Source organism: Schistocerca serialis, chromosome 7 (genome assembly GCF_023864345.2).
Source record: "Schistocerca serialis cubense isolate TAMUIC-IGC-003099 chromosome 7, iqSchSeri2.2, whole genome shotgun sequence".
NCBI lineage: Eukaryota > Metazoa > Arthropoda > Insecta > Orthoptera > Acrididae > Schistocerca > Schistocerca serialis.
This window is the reverse complement of record NC_064644.1, coordinates 275,675,098-275,697,791: the sequence shown is the minus strand read 5'-3', so window position 1 is coordinate 275,697,791 and position 22,694 is coordinate 275,675,098. Positions and strand designations below refer to the sequence as shown.

The window sequence follows — 22,694 nt, the reverse complement described above, 5'->3', positions numbered from 1 at the left end:
GTGTTGATAATGGATGTAATTTTCGAGTTTTTTTCCCTGCAAAGGGTTGAGGCTTGAAAACAGAAAATTTTATCTTTTACAGTCAATAACTACATTTTACACACAGAATTAATTTCTTGAAGGTTTTCAGATACTTTTCACTTGATACATTGTTGAACTGCTTCTTCCTTGAATGCAATGTGTCGCTGCACTGTTGTGAGGACACATCTTGATATTCACTGGCAGTGGATTTAGGAAAGAAAAGTAAAACTGAGTTTGAGACGAGGAATACCTGCGGGTTACTAGGGGTCTGGTTTGGAGGTAAAGTTGTAGGATCATAATTTAGGTTCGTCCTGTACTTTGTAGTAGCTGTTTTCAGTAGCATGGATAGTGAAAAAATGCTTCCACTGAAGGGAACAGAAAGGAAAACAAATCCTTGATAAGCCCAATATTGTTAATCTTGGGTGTAGGGACAAAGAAAGACCATTTGAAAAGACAGACATTTGCAACATTTAGATTTAGGAAGATAGGTTGAGAACAGTGTTGAGAGTCTGTGTAAGCTGTTTGGGAATGATTTGTTTTGCGAGGTTTGAAGGTAGTTTCTAAGCATGCAAGAGATTAGTTTACGAAAGGAGAATCTCCAAGCCGCAAGGGGCTGATGAAGGGTTTGGATAGCTGTGATTATTTGATATGTATTAGTATGCCATGGATGTGGGGGGGTACTGTTGGAGTGATACATAATTTAGAAAGATCCCATACGTGGTTTTGAGCATGTCAGAGGTGAGATGCTAGCAATTACTGCCGCAGAATAAACAGAGGTGGTTAGTGAAGGTACATACTTAGAAGGTGCAATTATGTAGGATTGGAGTATATAATATTTGTTCAGAAAAGGTGGTGATCTTTATGGAATGTTTTGTGCCCACCAGTGATATATGGCAGTATGTCCATTGTGAAGAATACTAAGGAATCACAGGTAGAGTCTGAAATACTGAAATTTGGAGAAGACATTGGTGAGGGTACAGTGGTCTGGAGTTTGTAGTGAAGTTGCTTGAAGGAAAAATATTGTGAGAGAGGTATAAAAAATGAAAAGAAAAATAATGGAAATAATTTTTGAATGAAGTGATTGTTGCAGTAACTGATGGACAAGTTAGGAAAGTGGATAGGGCAGTGTATATGGGCAGTTGAGTGGAGAAAGCATAGTAGAAAACTGCTTGACAAAAATGTGAGGGAACACATGCAGAGCAAGCATGTGTACGTGTCATCTGCACAATTCTCTCAATAACTCCCTATATCCCCTTGATGTCCCACATCTCCCCTTCACTCTACTGCTACCACTCTACCTTTAAACCCCTCCCCCCCTCTCCCAAGCCCTGCTCCTTCCCTTATTAGGAAGTGTCATTCCACTCATCATTTATGTGGGCAAGTGAGTGGTTGCTTGTCCCCAGTCTTGTTTTAAAGATAAAACTTCATTGTCTCACATTGATGTCATATACCTCGCTGACCCTCTTTGTCTCCAAGCATGTGTTGCTTTCATTATTTGTATGCTGTGTTATACTTAACAAGTGACATGCTCCAGCTTTGCATGGGTAGCAGTAAGTATCTGCGTCTAAATATACATCTTCATATATACTCCGCAATCCACTGTATAGCGCATGGTGTAGGGTACATTGTAACACCACTAGTCATTTCCTTTTCTGTTCCCCTCAAAAATAGCGTGAGGGAAAAATGACTGTCTATATGCCTCCGTACGAGCCCTAATATCTCATGTCATGTCTTCGTGGTCCTTACGTGAAATGTATGTTGGCGGCAATAGGGTTTTTCAGCAGTCAGCATCTAATACCAGTTCTCTAAATTTTCTCAATAGTTTCTTCGAAAAGGACATCACCTTCCCTCCAGGGATTCCCATTTGAGTTCCAAAAACATCTCCATGATATTTGGGTGTTGATCAAATCTACCGGTAACAAATCTAACAGTCCGCCTCTGAATTGTTTCGATGTATTCCTTTGATCTGGCCTGATGGGAATCCCAAACATTAGAGCAGTACTCAAGAATGGGTTGCACTGGTGTTCTATTTGTGGTCTTCTTTACAGATGAATCATACTTTCCGATTACTGGCAACTTATTTTATTTTCAACTCTTTCAGTTGCTTCTCTATGCCAGGAATGCCTCTTTCCATGTCCTCCCTATGGGGTTATGTGCAATGTTCAATTCTGCCATTTGAACAGTTTCTTAAATTCATAATTTAAAACTTTGGCTTTTCTTTTGTTGTCTTTCATTGCTACACCAGACTGTATGGAAGCCTTAGACCTGCTTTGTGATTTTACATAGGACCAGAATTTTCTCGGGTTCTCGGCCAGATATTTTGTGAAGATATGACTGTTTCAGATAGATTATGTAATGGTAAGACAGAGATATAGGAACCACGTCTTAAATTGTAAGACATTTCCAGGGGCAGATGTGGACTGACAAGAACAAGAGAAAGAAATGCAGTAGAAGAAGAATGAGTAGCTTTGAGAGATGAAATAGTGAAGGCAGCAGAGGATCAATTAGGTAAAAAGACAAGTTCTAGTAGAAATCCTTGGGTAACAGAAGAGATATTGAATTTAATTGATGGAAGAAGAAAATGTAAAAATGCAATAAATGAAGTAGACGAAAAGGAATACTTACCTCTCAGAAATGACATTGACAGGAAGTGCAAAATGGCTAAGCAGGGATGACTAGAGGACAAGTGTAAGTATGTAGAGGCATATATCACTAGGGGTAAGATAGGTAGGGCTTACAGGAAAATTAGAAGAGACCTTTGTAGAAAAGAGAACCATATGTATGAATATCAAGAGATCAGATGGAAAACCAGTCCTAAGCAAAGAAGGGAAAGCAGAAAGGTGGAAGGAGTATATGGAGGATCTATAGACGGGCAATGTACTTGAGGGCAATATTATGAAATGGAAGAGGATGTACATGAAGATAGCCTGCTGTGACAGAGGTGGTTTGCCATTGCCTTCCTCCGACCGTAATGGGGATGAATGATGATGAGGAAGACAACACAACAACACCCAGTAATCTCGAGGCAGGGAAAATCCCTGACCCCGCCGGAAATCGAACCCGGGATCCCGTGTGCGGGAAGGAAGAGTGCTACCACTAGACCATGAGTTGCGGAGTCAGATTTCAAGAAGAATATTATAATTGTAATTCCAAAGAAACCAGTTGTTGACAGGTGTGAAAATTACCAACTGTAAGTTTGATAAGTCATTGTCGCAAAATACTAACACGAATTCTTTACAGACAAATGGAAAAACTGTTAGAAGCTGACCTTGGTGGAGATCAGTTTGGATTCCGTAGAAATGTTGGAACACATGAGACAATACTGATTCTACAACTTTATAAAAAATAAATAAATAAAAATATAGGTTAAGGAAAGGCAAACATACGTTTCTAGCATTTGTAGACTTAGAAAAAGGTTTTGACAATGTTGAATGGAATACTCTCTTCCAAATTCTGAAGGTGGCAGGGATAAAATACAGGAAGCAAAAGGTTTTTACAGTTTGTACAGAAAACAAATGGCAGTTATAAGAGTAGAGGAGCACAAAAGGGAATTAGTGATTGAGAAGGGAGTGAGACAGTGTTGTAGCATATCCCCAATGTTATTCGATCTGTAGATTGAGCAAGCAGTAAAGGAAATGAGAGAAATATTTGGAGTAGGAATTAAAATTCATGTAGAAGAAATAGAACTTTGCTAACTTTATTAACATTGAGTATAGATTTAAGTGTTAGGAAGTCTTTTCTGAAAGAATTTGTATGGAGTGTAGCCATGTATGGAAGTGAAACATGGAGATAAACAGTGTAGACAAGAAGGGAAGAGAAGATTTCATAAGGTGGTCGTACAGATGAATGCTGAGCATTAGTTGGGTGCATTGTGTAACTAATGAGGAGGTACTAAATTGAATTGGGGAGAAGAAGAAATTGTGGCACAACTTGACTAGAGGATGAGATCGGCTGGAAGGACACATTCTGAGGCATCAAGGAATCACCAATTTAGTATTGGAGGGAAGTGTAGACGGTAAAAAATTGTAGAAGGTGACCAAGGGTTGAATACACAAAATACACTCCTGGAAATTGAAATAAGAACACCGTGAATTCATTGTCCCAGGAAGGGGAAACTTTATTGACACATTCCTGTGGTCAGATACATCACATGATCACACTGACAGAACCACAGGCACATAGACACAGGCAACAGAGCATGCACAATGTCAGCACTAGTACAGTGTATATCCACCTTTCGCAGCAATGCAGGCTGCTATTCTCCCATGGAGACAATCGTAGAGATGCTGGATGTAGTCCTGTGGAACGGCTTGCCATGCCGTTTCCACGTGGCGCCTCAGTTGGACCAGCGTTCGTGCTGGACGTGCAGACCGCGTGAGACGACGCTTCATCCAGTCCCAAACATGCTCAATGGGGGACAGATCCGGAGATCTTGCTGGCCAGGGTAGTTGACTTACACCTTCTAGAGCACGTTGGGTGGCACGGGATACATGCGGACGTGCATTGTCCTGTTGGAACAGCAAGTTCCCTTGCCGGTCTAGGAATGGTAGAACGATGGGTTCGATGACGGTTTGGATGTACCGTGCACTATTCAGTGTCCCCTCGACGATCACCAGTGGTGTACGGCCAGTGTAGGAGATCGCTCCCCACACCATGATGCCGGGTGTTGGCCCTGTGTGCCTCGGTCGTATGCAGTCCTGATTGTGGCGCTCACCTGCACGGCGCCAAACACGCATACGACCATCATTGGCACCAAGGCAGAAGCGACTCTCATCGCTGAAGACGACACGTCTCCATTCGTCCCTCCATTCACGCCTGTCGCGACACCACTGGAGGCGGGCTGCACGATGTTGGGGCGTGAGCGGAAGACGGCCTAACGGTGTGCGGGACCGTAGCCCAGCTTCATGGAGACGGTTGCGAATGGTCCTCGCCGATACCCCAGGAGCAACAGTGTCCCTAATTTGCTGGGAAGTGGCGGTGCGGTCCCCTACGGCACTGCGTAGGATCCTACGGTCTTGGCGTGCATCCGTGCGTCGCTGCGGTCCGGTCCCAGGTTGACGGGCACGTGCACCTTCCGCCGACCACTGGCGACAACATCGATGTACTGTGGAGACCTCACGCCCCACGTGTTGAGCAATTCGGCGGTACGTCCACCCGGCCTCCCGCATGCCCACTATACGCCCTCGCTCAAAGTCCGTCAACTGCACATACGGTTCACGTCCACATTGTCGCGGCATGCTACCAGTGTTAAAGACTGCGATGGAGCTCCGTATGCCACGGCAAACTGGTTGACACTGACGGCGGCGGTGCACAAATGCTGCGCAGCTAGCACCATTCGACGGCCAACACCGCGGTTCCTGGTGTGTCCACTGTGCCGTGCGTGTGATCATTGCTTGTACAGCCCTCTCGCAGTGTCCGGAGCAAGTATGGTGGGTCTGACACACCGGTGTCAATGTGTTCTTTTTTCCATTTCCAGGAGTGTAGATTCAGAAGAATGTAGGTTGCAGTAGTAATTTGGAGATGATGAGGCTTGCACAGAATAGAGTAGCATGGAGAGCTGCATCAAACCAGTCTCTTGACTAAAGACCACATGATGGTGGTAACTGTTGTACACTTCGCATATAGATCTTTTTACAGGAACACGAATTTCTATTAACGATTGCCTGTTGTTGTTTGTGCATTCTCTTTTGAACCGAGAGTGCAACAGCCTTTGCTTTCTCAATATATTCATAATTTCAGTGTTAAACCATGGTAAGTCTTTTCCATCTTTAGTCCATTTACTAGGCACGTACTTCTCCAGAGAATGATTTACAGTCTGTCTCTTTGCTGATGCCGTTGATAAGGTCTGGCCTGTTTGTAGCTATAAGCCTAAAATATTTCCATTGCATGTGGGCTACCATACTAATAGCTCAAACAGTTTTTGGAAAAGTGTTCGAACATACTTCACAAGACTGTCTACAGTAATTCCATAGATATCCCAGTCTACAGTATACTTAGTAGGTTAAAGTCACCCCTAACTAGTATTCCATTAGTATTGCACACTTTCTTTAAATGACTCTAAAAACTGTTGCAGCGGAATGCTGTGGGTGATGTAAACATCCAACAATTAACTCAATTTCACTTACACCTGTTGTATGTGACCAGATAATTTCACTGTTACACAGACTTCCCAGTCTGGCTTCTACTGACAGAGACTGTAGTCATGTATGTGAGAGTTGCGTTTGCACGCGCACGCAATTTTCTCTCTCTCTATCTCTCTGTGTGTGTGTGTGTGTGTGTGTGTGTGTGTGTGTGTGTGTGTGTGTGTTTTGTCCATATTCGACAAAGGCCTTGTTGACTAAATCTCACTTTCCAGCAGTCTTTTTGTTGTGCCTATCTCCAATTCAACATCTCTGTTATATAGTGAGAGTCAATATTTTTGCCAACTGCAATGAACCTCCACCTCATATGGCATCTAAAGTGGCTATCCAATATATGCTCCATGACTCGCTATGTATTTCAGGGCTTTCTACTTCTGGTTTCAGTCAGCTTTTGGTCCCAAGAACAATTTGAGTGTGACAAATTTCATGGGCAACAGTAAATTCAGGAACTTGTTACGAATACTTCGACAGTTTACAGATAAAATTCAGACTGTTGAAGCATCTTTACGCTGAACATGGCCAGATTTTGTGATACCTACATGTCGACCAGCGAGACTTGTTTGGCAGAGTGTTAATTTTTTTTATGAGCCACTGCATAGAGTTATGATTAAAATTCAGAAAACAATTTTAGGTAACAGTATACCATCACTTTCATACAGCTTCAGTGATTTAAACAGTGCACTCCAGAAAAGTTCTCAGGAAGCACAAATGCTGTGTGTTCCATATTCAGTTGGTGTTTGGAGTGACATCTTGTGACACTGATGGAAGCTGTGAGCTACTCCGCCAACCGGTCTGCCTGATTACAGGACTAGTTTGGCATGAGTTATAGCCACTTGCTCGCTGCCTGACTCAAGTGGCTGTACAATATTGGTTACATTTTCTGTGTGGTCTTTTCCATAATTTCTCTTGAGGCCTCTTAAATGTTAAGTCCATACCAAAAAACATGTTTTTATCAGGACAATATTTGGTATGTCTTGCATTGCAGGTCATTTAGGAAGTTGGCAGTAGCTCCTGTCAGCCTCATGGTAGGGACAGCTCACACCGGCCTGGCACCACAGTTTGGCTGCCTTACTCGTATCACCTGTGCTGTCAATCGGTGTATCCATTAGTAAAAAACCTATCAAACTCCCTACAGTAGTTCATGAGATTGATCTGAATATAAAGACAGAAACTGTGGCAACAGGACTTTAATTCATATATGTATAGAAAGAATAGGTAGAAGAAGAAGGAGACAGTGATGAAGATTAACTCACTGTTGTGCCGTAACTAGTATAGTAGGGAGAGAAGTACAACACATTGTAATAAATTGTGTCTAATACCCATAGCAGGGATTATATTTACATTAAAGCCTTAAATTTTGTTATTCACAGTCATGTTTATGCTCTTTAATGTGTTACATTTTTACAGTGAAGGATGTCAACAAAACAATGGGTCGGCTCAACAATGCCATACCACAAGTACCTCCATATTCCGTCAACCAAGAATTGCTGCCTTATAGGAAGCAGCTCCCAATATGGAACATGAGGGAGGAAATTTTGCAAGTTGTGAATAATAATCAGGTTGTTATAATTGCGGGAGAAACTGGCTCTGGAAAGACCACACAGGTGAGTGGTTTACTCTATGCACTGTTTGTTCAATGTACCATAATTTTGTTATTTATTTATGTGTGTCATCAGGAGATGTAAATAGAGAGATATAAATAGGCAGAAGATTGGATAAAGAGAAGGCAGTAGAAGGCATCCACACGTTGATTGAGGCAATTTGTGAGCAAACTTGAGCAATTGAGGGGAAACAGAGAGTTAATGACAGTGACTGCAACTTGACAAGGGATGGAGTGAATATTATGGAGGAGTGTAGAGAGGCCAAAGGAAAAGAGAGTAATTTTGGATTAAACTGGGTGTAGCTGAGAGGTTTTTGGAAAGTCATTTTCCAAATTTGCAGTTTTGAAGCACCAGAGTATTCTCCTATATAATCCTGACAGTCATGTTATGTGAGATGCAGTGCTCAGCAAAGGATATTTTTTTGTTGCTGCTATAGACAGTTCATTTGCATTCATTTATTCTCATTGATCAGTTGGTTGTGGTTGTTGCAGTGTAAAATCAATATGAGTTTCCTTATTATAAAAATTTTCAATACATCACATCTTGCAGCTCTTAGATGTTGAAGAAAATACATATTTAAATGTTTAACACCACAGCTGCTATTTATCTACTGGTTGGCTACTTTTGGGCTTTGCTCATTTTTACAAGCGACCTTCTACAGAGAATAAAATTTGTTATTAGTGGATGTGTCGAATGTGGATTATAAAGGTGTCATTGATAACATTGTTCGTATGGTAATACTTATGTAATTTGTGTTTATGATATGTTTGATGTGGACAACTCTGCTTATGTCATCACACTTAAATGTACCTCAGATCTGCATTAAAAGATGTCACAAGTGTATGAGATGAATTAGGTGCCCAAGACATCAGTACTACTTCACTATCATGCTCCTCAAACTACTATAGCATGAATCTCACTTTGTGGCACAGACAGCTGTCCAGCTGGTACATACTATCACCCTTGGGAAGACATCAAGCATTAACGGATGCAGCTGATCCACAGTAATTTTCACCTAGTCTGTAGCTGTTATGGTGCCTTGGAATTCCAAGTAAAAGTCCCACAAGCAAAAAACTGCTGCCACTGGCCTGTGTCTGTTGCATGGTTCATGTTTTGGGCAGCTATTTGCCTGGGTGATGACATATCCAGACATGACCATCAATCTGGTGTAACAAAAAATGTGATTCATCTGACCAAGCAACACATTTCTATTGACCCAAGGAACAATCTCCGTGATGCTGAGCCCACTGAAATCATAATTGATGGTGTCAGTAGATCAACAAGAGAACATTTTAAGGGTTGTCTGCTGCAGAGCTTCATGTTCACAATCTGTAGTGAATGATGTGCTCTAAAACATTTGTGCATGCACCATCATTGTGGTCTGTCATTAGATCTGATGCAGATCACTGCCTATCCCGCTGTATAGATTCGGGAAGTCTCTGACCACCATGTCATGTGAGGAGATGTGGATGTCTAACATCTTGGTGCCAGCTCTTGGTTTCACTATTTTCACTAGATGCCCACCACAGCAGCATGCAGATAGCTGACCAGCTGCATAGATTTGGTGATGCTTCTTCCCAGGTGCTGGTCCATAACAATCTACCCCTTTTCAGAGTCTCTTATGTCAGTTGACTTCTCCATTTGAGGCCCTTGTTGTCACTATAATGATTTTCCACTCATCTTTGCTGTGCTTATATAGTTTCCTTCTCTTGTCACATGCCATCCTCACCAAGCAGCATTCAGTCTCACCGTGGACAGTGGGCATAATGGGCAGAAGCAAAGGAAAGAATTAAAGGTAGAGATTCATCTCATAGTTGAATTGTTGAACAGTCAACAGACATTCAAACAAGACTGAAATGGTTGCTAAGCTTTCAGACAATGTCCTTAATATCCAAAAATGCTTAGTCTCACCACTGCTGCACTCTGAAAGCTACGAGGCTGATAACTGGAAAATTGCCTCATTTTCTTCAAATGTTGCAATATGTGAATGCGCCAAAACCCAGTGGCAGCAATAACTGTGGCTGTGTCCAAGTCCAAAATACTTCCCCTTCTGTTTTTCTCAGAGGGGAGACACATAGCTCTGGTAAAGAAGGATTTAATTTACTCAGTCTTATCTTGAAGATGTATAATTGTGTAACTAAATTGCAACTAAGATAATTTAGCACTTCTTAAACCTAGAATACATATTTTTCTGTTTTAACCTTACTGTAATTCTGTAAAACATTTGAATTGATATTTGAATGGCTGATATTATTACATGTATCCTGACCAGATACAATAAAAGGAAAAATGAAATGGTTACTATGGACATGCGAATGCTTCAGTTGAAATCTATTGTACTACATGATGACAAAACATTGTTAAAAAATCTCAAAAAGTTCTTAACAGATTTTATTCAGATTTTTATGCTATGCTTAAATAAACGTTCAGACAGACATAGGCTTCTGTTCTTTTCCAATACATATAATATATAAAAAGGAAATATTGCTAACACAAATCGCAAAAAATTCTGGAGCAGCTTAGTTCACATTTTTACACAATATTCTGATAAACATTTGAACCGACCGACATAGGCTTTACATTTTCTTAGATGAAAAAAAAAAAAATTGTATTATGTGGTAACAGCATTAGCAAAAATCCTGAAAAGTGGAAGAGTTATTTACTTCACATTTTTATACAATACTCTGTTAAAAATTCGGATTGACATGTAGTACATATTTTTTAAACAACAATGTACAGATTTTTTGTGAAAACCAACTGCAAGAAAGAAAATGCTGTGCTCTGATGTGCTATGTGTCTTGTGATAATGTGTGGTATTGTTTACTTTCTCACAGTCAGTTTTAAGTTTTATAGTAGGGCATTTAAACCATTAGACAAGTGGTTTCTCCCAAATATATTCTTACTCTTTATATATAATTTTAAACAAAAATTCTCTACACAACAATGTGCTGTTTTATTTTACCTCCTTGCAGCCGGTTTTGATATAAAACAGGAGGGTAGTATTTACTGGTTGTTGGCCAGTACTATAGTTCAATTCTTTTATCTTGGCGGCTCGCGCATGCCCGCCCAGACGCGGGAGATTGCTGCGTTGCCAGTTGCACACGACGCACGCGCCAATAGAAGCAGCGCCATAGTATAGCGTAGTTCGCCAGCTTACGTGTAGGGGGGAGCGCACAGTTCATGAAGTAAAGCCACCACGGCCGCATTAACCCTTTCGCTGCTACAAAGACGTGCTCCCTGCATTCCGCGATGTGCGCAATTTTGTCACTGCACTGCTCGCCTGTGCAGACACATCGTGTTCTGACTGCTTTGGCCCTCTTATCAATCGATTCCACAAAAACTATTTGGCCCAAAAATTAGATTTTTACACATCTTCTTGACTGATACCTTCCCCCCATAAATGACTTAATTTTGTTTCGATGTTCAACACAGTTATTATGCAGCATTAAATATAGTAAACCATTGCACGAAATTTTGAAGAGTTTGCAGAGGTAAAAGTCCATAGAGTATACTTTTCGTATGGTCGATTTTAGTTGCCACAATGTTGAGAATGAAATGTGGACAAGGTACCTAAATTTCATATAAAATTTACTGTATAACAATAGCTCATTTAAGTACCACATAGGTGTCGTATGTAATATTGGGAAATATTTCGTCTTTCGCAACTGTAACAAAAGTTTTATTTACACTGAGCACGTTTGGCTTTATTTTAAAGCTCTTCAATCAATCAAAAGGAAGTAGACAAAATACATTAAACAAAACTGTGGACTTACAAAAACATTAGGACTTGAATATACCGTCTATCAGTGAAGTGCTCTGAGCTATGTCAAATATAATTTTTGTGTGTGGCACACACAAACATCATTTATTTGCTAAAACACTGATCTGCCAACACAAACATTGAATATTGTGTTACCGCAGCATAAAACTATGAAAGGTGACGTGGCAATGGAGGAGACAAAATACTGTCCACTGAAGATGCTTCAAAAGAGAGAAATGCGTCTGGGCTAAATAAGTCCCTTATTACAGTTGCAGAAGAGGAATATATTTCAGTACCATTGGTAAAACTGCGACTGTGGAACAAAAACAAGAAAGAGAACATGAGTACCATTGTGTATGTGCCATACCTTTCCTTGATTGAAGTGCTTTAAAATAAAGCCAAACGCGTCCGGTGTAAATAATACTTTTATTACAGTCGCGAAAGACGAAATATTTCTCAATATTACATACGACACCTATGTCGTACTTAAATTAAATGAGATATTGTTGTTGTGACTAGGCAAGACAGCCAAGCCACTAGGAGGTGAAGCCGAAAGGCACGCGTTTAAGCTCACACAGGCTGGCGTGAAGTCTGGAACAGTTAAAGGATTTGAGTCTAGCAAATAAAGTATGTAGTTGTTGGAATACTTAACTTTAATCCATAACTGGTGAACATCGGTCTGACGGTACATGCATCACAAGATAAATAGCAATTGATAATGGCGCCTTGCTAGATCGTAGCAAATGACGTAGCTGAAGGCTATGCTAACTATCGTCTCGGCAAATGAGAGCGTAATTTGTCAGTGAACCATCGCTAGCAAAGTCGGCTGTACAACTGGGGTGAGTGCTAGGACGTCTCTCTAGACCTGCCGTGTGGCGGCGCTCGGTCTGCAATCACTGATAGTGGCGACACGCGGGTCCGACGTATACCAGCGGACCGCGGCTGATTTAAAGGCTACCACCTAGCAAGTGTGGTGTCTGGCGGTGACACCACATTCCTCCACCGCAAATCGGCGTACGGTTGTGTTATAAGGCTTCCGCCCGCCGTGGGGAGGACCCCACGTTGACGTATGCGACGAGGTAGGGAGCCTAACAACAGGCGAGGCTGTGCCACCCGCACCCTGCCATTCGGTCTGAGGGGAGCTAGGAAATGCCTGAAAACCTAGTCCAAGGTGCACGCCAACATGTGGTGTACGCGCCCGCAAAGAGACAGGAGAGGCTGAAGGGTCGACCTCCATCGGGTCGGGGCACTCGACGGGCGAAGACGACAGATGGTCCGGAGCGGGCAAGAGTTCCATGGCGGGGTACAACGGGTCACGGGAAGTGATCGGCGGCGCGTGACCCAGGGAGGCGTCCGGCGGCTGCAGCGATGCGTCCACTGCGGGCGTCACCGGCGGGGGAACAGGTGGCGTCGCGTCGTCATGGGGCAAAATGGAAGGCAGCATCGGTAACACCTGGGGATGAGGCAAGCCAGTAGATGGGTCCCCAGGGCGCTGACCGGACGGCACCGTCGCTGAAAGCAGACGGGGAGCGGCAGAACCCATGCGACGACAGAGGTGCAGCTGATTGAGATGCCGACGCACCTCAACAGAGGCCCCCAAAACCAGATACATAGCGCGGCCGAGGCAGCGAAGAATGCGCCCTGCGAGCCAACGCATTGAACCGCAATAGTTGCGATGGTATACAACGTCGCCTGGGCAAAAGCAGGTGTCTGCCGCTGCACAGGAACCTGATGCGGCAGATGTAGCAAAGACATCAAGGTTCAATGAGGACGACCGTGGAGCAACTCAGCCGGTGAGCGACCATCTCGAGGCTGAGAGCGATACGAGGACAAAAAGAGCAATAATGCGTCCTCCCGAGAATGAGATTCTTTCAACTTCAACATCTGTGACTTGAAAGCCTGACCAATCGTTCAGCGGCACCATTTGACTGTGGCGAAAACGGCGCGGACGTCAGATGTTGAATACCATTGGCCTTATTGTTGGAAACAAGTCTGTGGAAGACCTTCAATGCAAAAGATAGCGGATAACGCTTGGATGGTGGCAGATGATGTCGTGGAAGACATTCGGACAACAAAAGGAAAATTACTGAATGAATCTACCACAACCAACCATCGAGCATTCCAGAATGGACCAGCAAAATCGATGTGTAAGCGTTGCCAAGGGGAAGTGGCTTTTGGCCATGCAAAGAATTTCCGCAGTGGTGCGGATTGTTGTTCTGCACACGCCATGCAAGAAGAGCACATATTCGTAATCGCAGCATCGATTCCGAACCAAGTACAGTGCTGACGAGCAAGTTGTTTCGTTCGCACTATACCCCAATGCCCTTGGTGGAGAAGCCATAAGACAGAGGACTGTAACGAACGTGGGACCACGACCCTGGACTGATCATTATCAGAACGCAATAGCAAAACACCACATCGAACAAAAAGTCTCTCCTTGTGAGCAAAAAATTGGCGAACCAACGGATCCTCGATTCGTGACTTTGACAAGGGCCATTGCGTAGCAACAAAACGCAGAACGGTAGCAAGGACAGGGTCAGCAGCTGTGGCTGTAGCTACACGACGAAAATCAATCGGAAACGATTCGACCATGTCATCGGTTTCCGCATCAATGAACATGCAAGCAAGTTCGGAGGAATCGAATGCTCTATCCTCAGCAACAGGCAAACGGGACAACGCATCGGCGTTTCCGTGCTTAGCAGTGGACCAATACAAGATATCATAGCGGTACTGCGAGAGGAAAATAGACCAGCAAATGAATTTCTGCGCTGTATGTGGAGGTACAGGCTTGGTCGGATGAAAAAGCGATGTCAAAGGTTTGTGGTCTGTGATGATGGTAAAGTGACGACCATACAAGAAATCATGAAACTTTGTAACACCAAATACGAGAGCCAATGCTTCTTTCTCGATCTGTGAATAATTTCTTTGTGCAGACGAGAGCAATTTGGACGCAGAGGGAATAGGGTGATCGTGCGAACCATCTTTGTGCGCAAGCACAGCACCGATCCCGAAATCCGATGCATCCACCATCAACAAAAGGGGTTTCTGGGGATCGAATGGCGTAAGGCAAGTATTGGAAAGCAACTCCGATTTCAACTGGCGAAAGGCGTGTTCGCATTCCATCGTCCAGACGAACGGAACACCTTTCCGGCGTAAGCGATGAAGCGGAGCTGAAATGAAAGAGGCGTGGCGCACATAGCGATGATAATAATTGATTTTTCCCAGCACACTCTGTAGCTGCTTCAAATTCTGCGGCGAAGGCAAGTCTTGTATGGCACGGAGGTGCTCGGGACTGGGATGTATGCCTTGGGCATTGAGTACATGGCCCAGATAGGGTAAGTCCCGAGCAAAAAACACACATTTGTCCTTCCGCAAGCGAAGACCATTTTGTCGCAAGACCTGAAATAATGTTCTGAGATTGGCTAAATGTTCTTCTTCTGTCTTTCCGGAGATCACAATATCGTCCAGATAGTTTGCTGCAGTAGGGACCGACGCACAAACAGTTTGTAAATATTGTTGAAACAATGCAGGGGCGGATGCACACCCGAATGGCAGTCGGTTGAATCGATACAAATGAAGATGCGTGTTAACCACCAAAACGCGCTGGGATTCTTCGTCCACCGGTATTTGCAAGTACGCATCTGCTAGGGCCAACTTCGAAAAATATTTACCCGGGCACAGTTTGTCAAAAAGATCTTCCGGGCGGGGTAAAGGAAAAGTTGCAGTCACTAGTTGTGGATTCACTGTTGCCTTCAAGTCCACACAAAGTCTCAATTTTCCGGAAGGCTTTTGCAAAATTACTAAGGGTGATGCCCAGAGAGAAGCCTGCACACGTTCAATTACACCTTGGGATTCCAAATCGTGTAATGTTCTTGCGACCTCATCACGCAATGCGTGGGAAACATTGCGCGCTCTGAAATATTTCGGTTGCGCGTTTACTTTCAGTTCCAAATGTTCTTTATAGTTCTTAGCGCAACCAAGGCCCGGTGCAAAAACGTCTGCAAACTCTTCACATAGACGAGAAACACTGTCTGAAGGCACAGTCTGGTTCACTGATAGGACCTGATTGACTATAGACAAGTTAAACAATTGAAATAAATCTAAACCGAACAAGTTCACTGCAGAAGAAGACGAAGGACGTACAACGACACAAGTTTTGTTTGTCCTTTGTATGTTGCAAGAAGGCTGCACTGTCCTAACACAGGGATTGCTTGTCCTGAATAACTACTGAGCTTAACATTTGCGGCACGCAACGGAGGTGTGCCCAGCTGTTTGTACGTGTCTTGATTGATCAATGGAACTGCAGCTCCGTTATCGAGCTGGAATGGTATCATGTTGCCATTAAGGTCCAAGTCTACAAAAAGTTTATTGTCCCGCTGACGAGAAGAGCGACTGTCTCGTGCAACGTGAACTGACACTGACACAGAATCACTTGCGACTTGACGGGATTTCCGGCGATGTCGACGCACACTATTCGTGGGACAAACACAGTCATTGTTAGAGAGAGTGACACTGGGCGGTGTGGAATGAACTATATGAATTTCCATGGGCGAAGGTTCACGAGCCTGAGTATTCTTGGTTCGATTCCGGCGCGAAGCAAAGGGCCGGGAATGGTTGTGTGTGTCCGATCTGAGCTTTTTCTGGCAAACACTTTGAACATGTCCTTTTTTATTACAGAAAAAGCAAATAGCCTGGCGCAACGGGCAATTCTCACGCGAATGTCTAGTAGCACACTGCGGGCATGATTTTAGCACTGCATTTGCTTGCTTGCGCGGCACACCTGGCGGAGAGCTTGGCGGCAGCTGCGCTGACGGGCGCGAGGGCTGTTTACTGTTCCGTGCAACGCGCCCGGCGGGCCGGTTAACGTGGCACACGGCCGGTGAAGGTTCAAATGATTCCTGAGCAAAGTCAAGTGTGTCCAGCCGATCCAATATGTCCATCACTTGTTGAAGGGAGGGATGGACTAGTTTCAAAATCTGTTCCCTTATACGAACATCAGAAACGTTCTGTGCAATTGCATCACGCACCATAGTATCTGAATAAGGAAGTCCACATTCACACTCAAAAGCACAATCCCTAGTAAGGCCTTGCAAAGTTGCAACCCACTCCCTATTAGTCTGACCGGCCGTACGTTTTGTGCGAAAGAACGTATACCGTTTGGCAACTACATTGACTGATTCTTTGATATAAGCATCTAATGCAGACAAAATTTCGTCGTAGGACAGAGTTGCTACGTCACGTCGGGGAAATAATTTCACTATCACACGGTACGTCTGGACGCCTACGGCGGAAAGGAGAAAAGGCTGCCGCTCATTACCTGGAATTCTGTAGGCGGCGAGATGGAATCCAAATTGGCGTGGCCACAACGTCCAGCTTTCCAGTGCAGTATCAAAAGGATGAAAAGGTGGTGCAACTGCGTGTTGTGGCTGCGTGAGCGGTGGAGCGGCGGCCTCCGCATTGTTTTGCATTGCACGTTGACCCTGGACGAGCTGTCCAAGTGCATCCAATAAGGCCTGTGTCTGCTGATTCTGCAAGCGATAAAATTCGGACAGTACATCTGGAGATTGTGGCGAAGCCATTACACAAGTAAACCAGTCTAGCAACACGAACGCAAAATCCTCGTCGTCATTTGTTGTGACTTGGCAAGACAGCCAAGCCACTAGGAGGTGAAGCCGAAAGGCACGCGTTTAAGCTCACGCAGGCTGGCGTGAGGTCTGGAACAGTTAAAGGATTTGAGTCTAGCAAATAAAGTACGTAGTTGTTGGAATACTTAACTTTAATCCATAATTGGTGAACATCGGTCTGACGGTACATGCATCACAAGATAAATAGCAATTGATAATGGCGCCTTGCTAGGTCATAGCAAATGACGTAGCTGAAGGCTATGCTAACTATCGTCTCGGCAAATGAGAGCGTAATTTGTCAGTGAACCATCGCTAGCAAAGTCGGCTGTACAACTGGGGCGAGTGCTAGGACGTCTCTCTAGACCTGCCGTGTGCCGTGTGGCACTGATAATGGCGACATGCAGGTCCGACGTATACCAGCGGACCGCGGCCGATTTAAAGGCTACCACCTAGCAAGTGTGGTGTCTGGCGGTGACTCCACAATTGTTATACAGTAAATTTTATTTGAAACTTAGGTATCTTGTCCACATTTCATTCTCAACATTGTGGCAACTAAAATCGACCATACGGAAAGTATACGCTATGGACTTCTACCTCTGCAAACTCTTCAAAATTTCGTGCAATGGTTTACTACATTTAATGCTGCATAATAACTGCATTGAACATCGAAACAAAATTAAGTCATTGATGGGGGGAAGGTATCAGTCAAGAAGACGCGTAAAAATCAAATTTTTGGGCCAAATAGTTTTTGTGAAACTGAATGATAAGAGTGTCAAAGCAGTGGGAACACCATGTGTCTGCACAGGCGAGCAGTGCAGTGATGATAAAATTGCCCACAGTGCGGAATGTGGGGAGCACGTGTCTGCAGCAGCGAAAGGGTTAATGAAGAGACAAACCACTAGAAATTTCAGAAAATTGCATTCAAACGAATATAATTCATGAAGTAAGGCACTTCGATATTGTTTTTAAATAATGAAACTATTAAGCACCACACAAGGTTTGAACTCATAACCTTTCGCATAGCAGCCCAACACTTTAACCGTTACGCTAACTCACCTCGTCTGACTACATAACGCCATGAGAACTATATCACGGCACGCAAAATACTGACAAACACTGTTGGTATGACTATGAATTACTCACGCTTCGTCCAAGTACAATAGGAAATAAACAATTACCGCTGTTCTTTATTGCGAAAAAGCGGTTCGTGAGAGTGATACAAACACCTTTCCTTGCTATCGCCTGAATTAGGAGTCTTATTGCTTGTTTGGTTTAATTAATTAATAGAATATGAAGCAATTGGTATAAAGAATGCTTTTTCCAAACTTTCTATAAGTGAATGTCTACTATCAAGACATTGTTTTTGTTCTATTACTTTATTTATGACTGAACGTTTCTAAAACTGAAGACACTCATACATGCTCTGCACTGCAGTCGAGATGTGGCAACGTCGTTCTCTGTTCATTGGCTGACTGTGTTTTGTGACGTCAGATGCGCAGAACGAACCTAAACTCGGCCGCCAACATAAATGACGCACACTATAGTACAGAATCTGAGCCATTTGAAACTTTGTAATCCTATCCATTCACAGATTAAAATGATGCAAAATACTGTCATTGAAGCTACTGTCCTCACAGGTCCAGAAGTTGAGAGGTCTCTCTCATACCTGTATACCAGTGTTGCCAACCAATTTACTCATTCATTTTAATGACTTCATTTCCCAATCAAGGTTTTGTTTGCAATAACAGTAAGCAAGGCTCAAGGTCAGAGAGAGGGAAGAAGATGAAATGGGCGGGAGTGGGGGATAAATAGGCATAGAGAGGGGGAAGGAGGAGATGAACAGACTGAAGGGGGAGGAAGAGATGAAGAGATATAGGAGGTAGGAGGTAGGAGGAGATGGACAGAGAGAGGAGGGAGGATGTGATGGACAGAGAGACGAGGTGATTGACCATGAGAGAGGCAGAAGGGGAGATTAGGATATTATCCAATCCCATATTCCCATATATATTTAGTAAACATGAAGCAGTACCAGGTTCACTAGTTTACTATGAATATCTGTTTACTATTTGGAAGGGAAACAGAGGAGTACAGTAACATCTCTACAAAGATTCAATTTCACAACATTTTTTGAGCAAATATTCGTTGTTCTTAAGCTTTTGTGATTATGGGCTGAGGTAAGAAGTAACGCTGTCCTCGGTACCATTTAGATTACCCTTCATAGAACCAATAGTGAATAAATGCCTTCAAACTTTGTGTTCTGCCATACGGCAGGTCTTGTCATGGGGGAAGCCTCGTCAGAGAGTTCCACCACATCTTTGTCTTCTGCCATATGGCAAGTCTTGTCATGGGGGAAGCCTCGTCAGATAGGTCCACCGCATGAGCATCTAGGGAGTACACATCATTCCAGTGGTGGTTTCCCGTTGCTTTCCACTGGTGGTGATGAAATGATAATGAGGACAACACAACACCCAGTCCCTGAGTGGAGAAAATGTCTGACCTAGCTGGGAATTGAACCCAGGCCCCTTAACGTGACAGACAGATGTGCTGAACACTCAGCTATTGGGACGGACATAAATGCCTTCAGATTCGTAGTAATTGTCTCTGTCTCCAAATTATTATTTAGGTTGGCTTCCATTCTTATTCAGTTCTAGCAAATTTGCATTTCCCACATGCACATACGTGTTTGCACAGTTCGTAAGTCATAGTGTGTAATCATAATAATTAATACTTAATAAATAACATAATTGTGATTTTTGTCTGGTTTATTCTTCTGCTCAATACTTTCTACCTTGCTTCTAATAATAGACCAGTCACTTAGAGGCATGATGGGCCAAAAAGTCTGGCCATATTTGCCATTATGTACAGCATTACTGGCAGATATGTAATTTTTATTTGCTTGTGGTGTCTTTTTTGGACATTATTTGAGTGCAGATTCACTTTTTCTCCTCAACCTTTGTGAGAATCCAGCGTGAGTGGCAAGTGATGAGTGTGGTGGACAGGGGCGCTAAGTAAATATTGTGTGACAAGTGGGGAATTTGGGTTGGATGGAAAGCGTACTGGGATAGCTGAAGCGGTTAAGGTGACCACTTAATGTAAATTGGGTAATCTGGGTTTCAGTTCTGATCCAGCACAGATTTTTATTTATAGCCATTGAATTCATTTCAGTGTCCAATTGCTACCAATGTCACAATTTATTTCATTTCATCACATACCTAACTGATTTCTCGTCAAATGTAGTTACTAAAAAATAGACCAAACTTCAAGATTTATTTTTCATGTTTACTTTAGTTATGTGATAGATTCACAAAGTTTAAAATAAAGGTGATCAAAAGTATAATTCTCCTTTAAAAAAAGCGTGAGTTGAGTTATTGACCAGTTTCTTCCTCTTGAGCTTCCAAAATTCTAGCCCACTCAACAGACTTCACATAATTGTAGCAGAATTACAGTAAACTGCGAAATCGAAGGAGTATATTCATTAAATTATGTCAACATGACCTCATATTGGCTAAGCCATTCATGACAGTAGCTGTTACTTATGCAAATGTTCCTTTTGAAATAATTGTAGAAATTGATGATAGAAATCGGCACCTGTCAAGGGGCAGGTAGCAAGGCATCCATCCATTGTTCTCACACAAAATGAGTCCAGTTTTTCGAGTGACAAGTGGCTCACGCATCGAGAAAATTGTGGCCCAAGCTGTACTCAGGGCCGGTCTTTTGAACACAGTGTTGTGGCCAGAGCTATGCTTGGGCTTGGTTTCCGGAGTGTTAATCTCTCCACAGAAACAACCTTTGTCCCTTTTAATGATTTCATTCCATCAGAAATTATTATTTTTTCAAATTATTTATATGTAGATTTCATCAAAATAATTTGGTGTAAAAACCAATACTCAATTTTTATATTCCTGTCACCATGGAAAATATTATGAAAAAAAATGGTGCCACTCTTTGAAATTTACTCAGGCATTTCTTTAGCATGTATTTCAAGTTCCAGGCTTAAAATAGAACTTTGATCTTACTTAACAGTTTTGAGGGTGACAGAATTGTTGTCAAATGTGAAACATTTTGTGTCTTCTCTCATAGATTTACCTCTGTCCATCTTCAGTCCAATATAACTTCTATAGATTTTGTACTGACCTTAACTAAAGGATCTGTTCTATGTATCCTGCCTAAGAGTTAGTTTGAGGATGAAACCTAGAAAGTGTATGCAAAAATGAAACTGCTATTATTGTAGGAAGTAGGAGGGAGTTTCTGTGAAATTTGATTATATGGTATGGAGGTACTGATAGAATTAAACTTCAGTTGGGCCAGGAGACATTTCAAGTGGCCAGATTAGCAGAGCATTGTAAGAGAATACATGCTTCCACAGCAGATTTCACTGCCGAAATGTTCCCAGGTTATCAACCAAGTATCAACATTGTCTTAAAGAAAAATTTCAACAATTTTCCCTTTAGCCATCTTCATGCAAAGATGTAAAAATGTTCGTGGATGACAGTGCAATGATTCAGCTAATAGCCCAAGAAGAGTTCACCATTGCTGAAGCATTTTCATTAGTAGCCTTAGTTAAAAGTGTGGTAATTGCTTTTTGATATGATTTTAGGTTCCACAGTTCATTCTAGAAAATGGACATCTGACAGGAAAAGCATGTCGCATTATATGCACACAGCCACGTCGATTGTCTGTAGTGTCAGTTGCTGAGAGAGTGGCTGCAGAGCGTGATGAGAAGATTGGGGAGGCTATTGGATATCAGATTCGCCTTGAAAGCAGGTAACTTGTAAATCAGTGTGTTGAATGTACCTAAATTAGTTTGTTGAAGGCCTTGGTTTTTACTACTACAACTTTTCATTTGTAAGTTGCAAGCTGTTTTGCAAGGTGTTTGACAAGTGTTAGTGATGTCAAATTTTTAAATATGGAATAATTTCTTCTTTTCTTGTGTAGTGTCATTAAAAAATTAATTCTTATTCTCCATATCAATAATGCTGACTAGTTAACGAAGGTCCAGTATATGAAACAGGTTCCCAAAAATAAATGACAGGCTTGAAGACTTCTCAATGATAGAATCCAGTGCAGTACCTTGGATAATGAATGTTCATCGGAGATGAAGGTAATGTCAGGACGACCCCAGAGAAGTGGGGTAGGACCATTCCAGATCTCCTTGTACATAAATGAGTTGTCTGTTAGGATGAGCAGCAATCTGACACTGCTGCTGGTGTTGTTGTGTGTGAGAATGTGTTGTTGTTGAGGTACTGCAGGGGAGATTCATAATGATTTGGACAGAAGTTGGATTTGGTGTTGCTGGCTACTTGTTGTAAATGTGAGTCAGAGTGTGATATTCAGATACAGTTGTGATGAATACTGTTTTACAAAGTTAGTCCTATTAAACATCTTGGTGTGAATTGAAAAAAAAACATGAAATGGACTAAGCACAATAGGTGTCCTCCTCCGTAGTGTAGCGGTAGCATTACCGCCTACCACGCAAGGGGCCCGGGTTCGATTCCCGGCAGGGGACTGGGTGTTGTATGTCCTTTCTCATCATTTTCATCATCATTGA

General features: G+C 42.7%; 1 protein-coding gene across 2 annotated transcripts in view; it reads left to right on the top strand.

The window, feature by feature from the left end:
• The window catches only part of LOC126412117 (3'-5' RNA helicase YTHDC2-like), a 345,826-nt gene that overhangs the window by 49,111 nt on the left and 274,021 nt on the right, over positions 1-22,694 (top strand). For both annotated transcript variants that reach the window (XM_050081554.1, XM_050081552.1), the window contains exons 4-5: positions 7,569-7,765; positions 21,744-21,910. In XM_050081554.1, the coding sequence (XP_049937511.1) occupies positions 7,569-7,765; positions 21,744-21,910 (364 nt within the window). The remainder of the gene's footprint in view (positions 1-7,568; positions 7,766-21,743; positions 21,911-22,694) is intronic.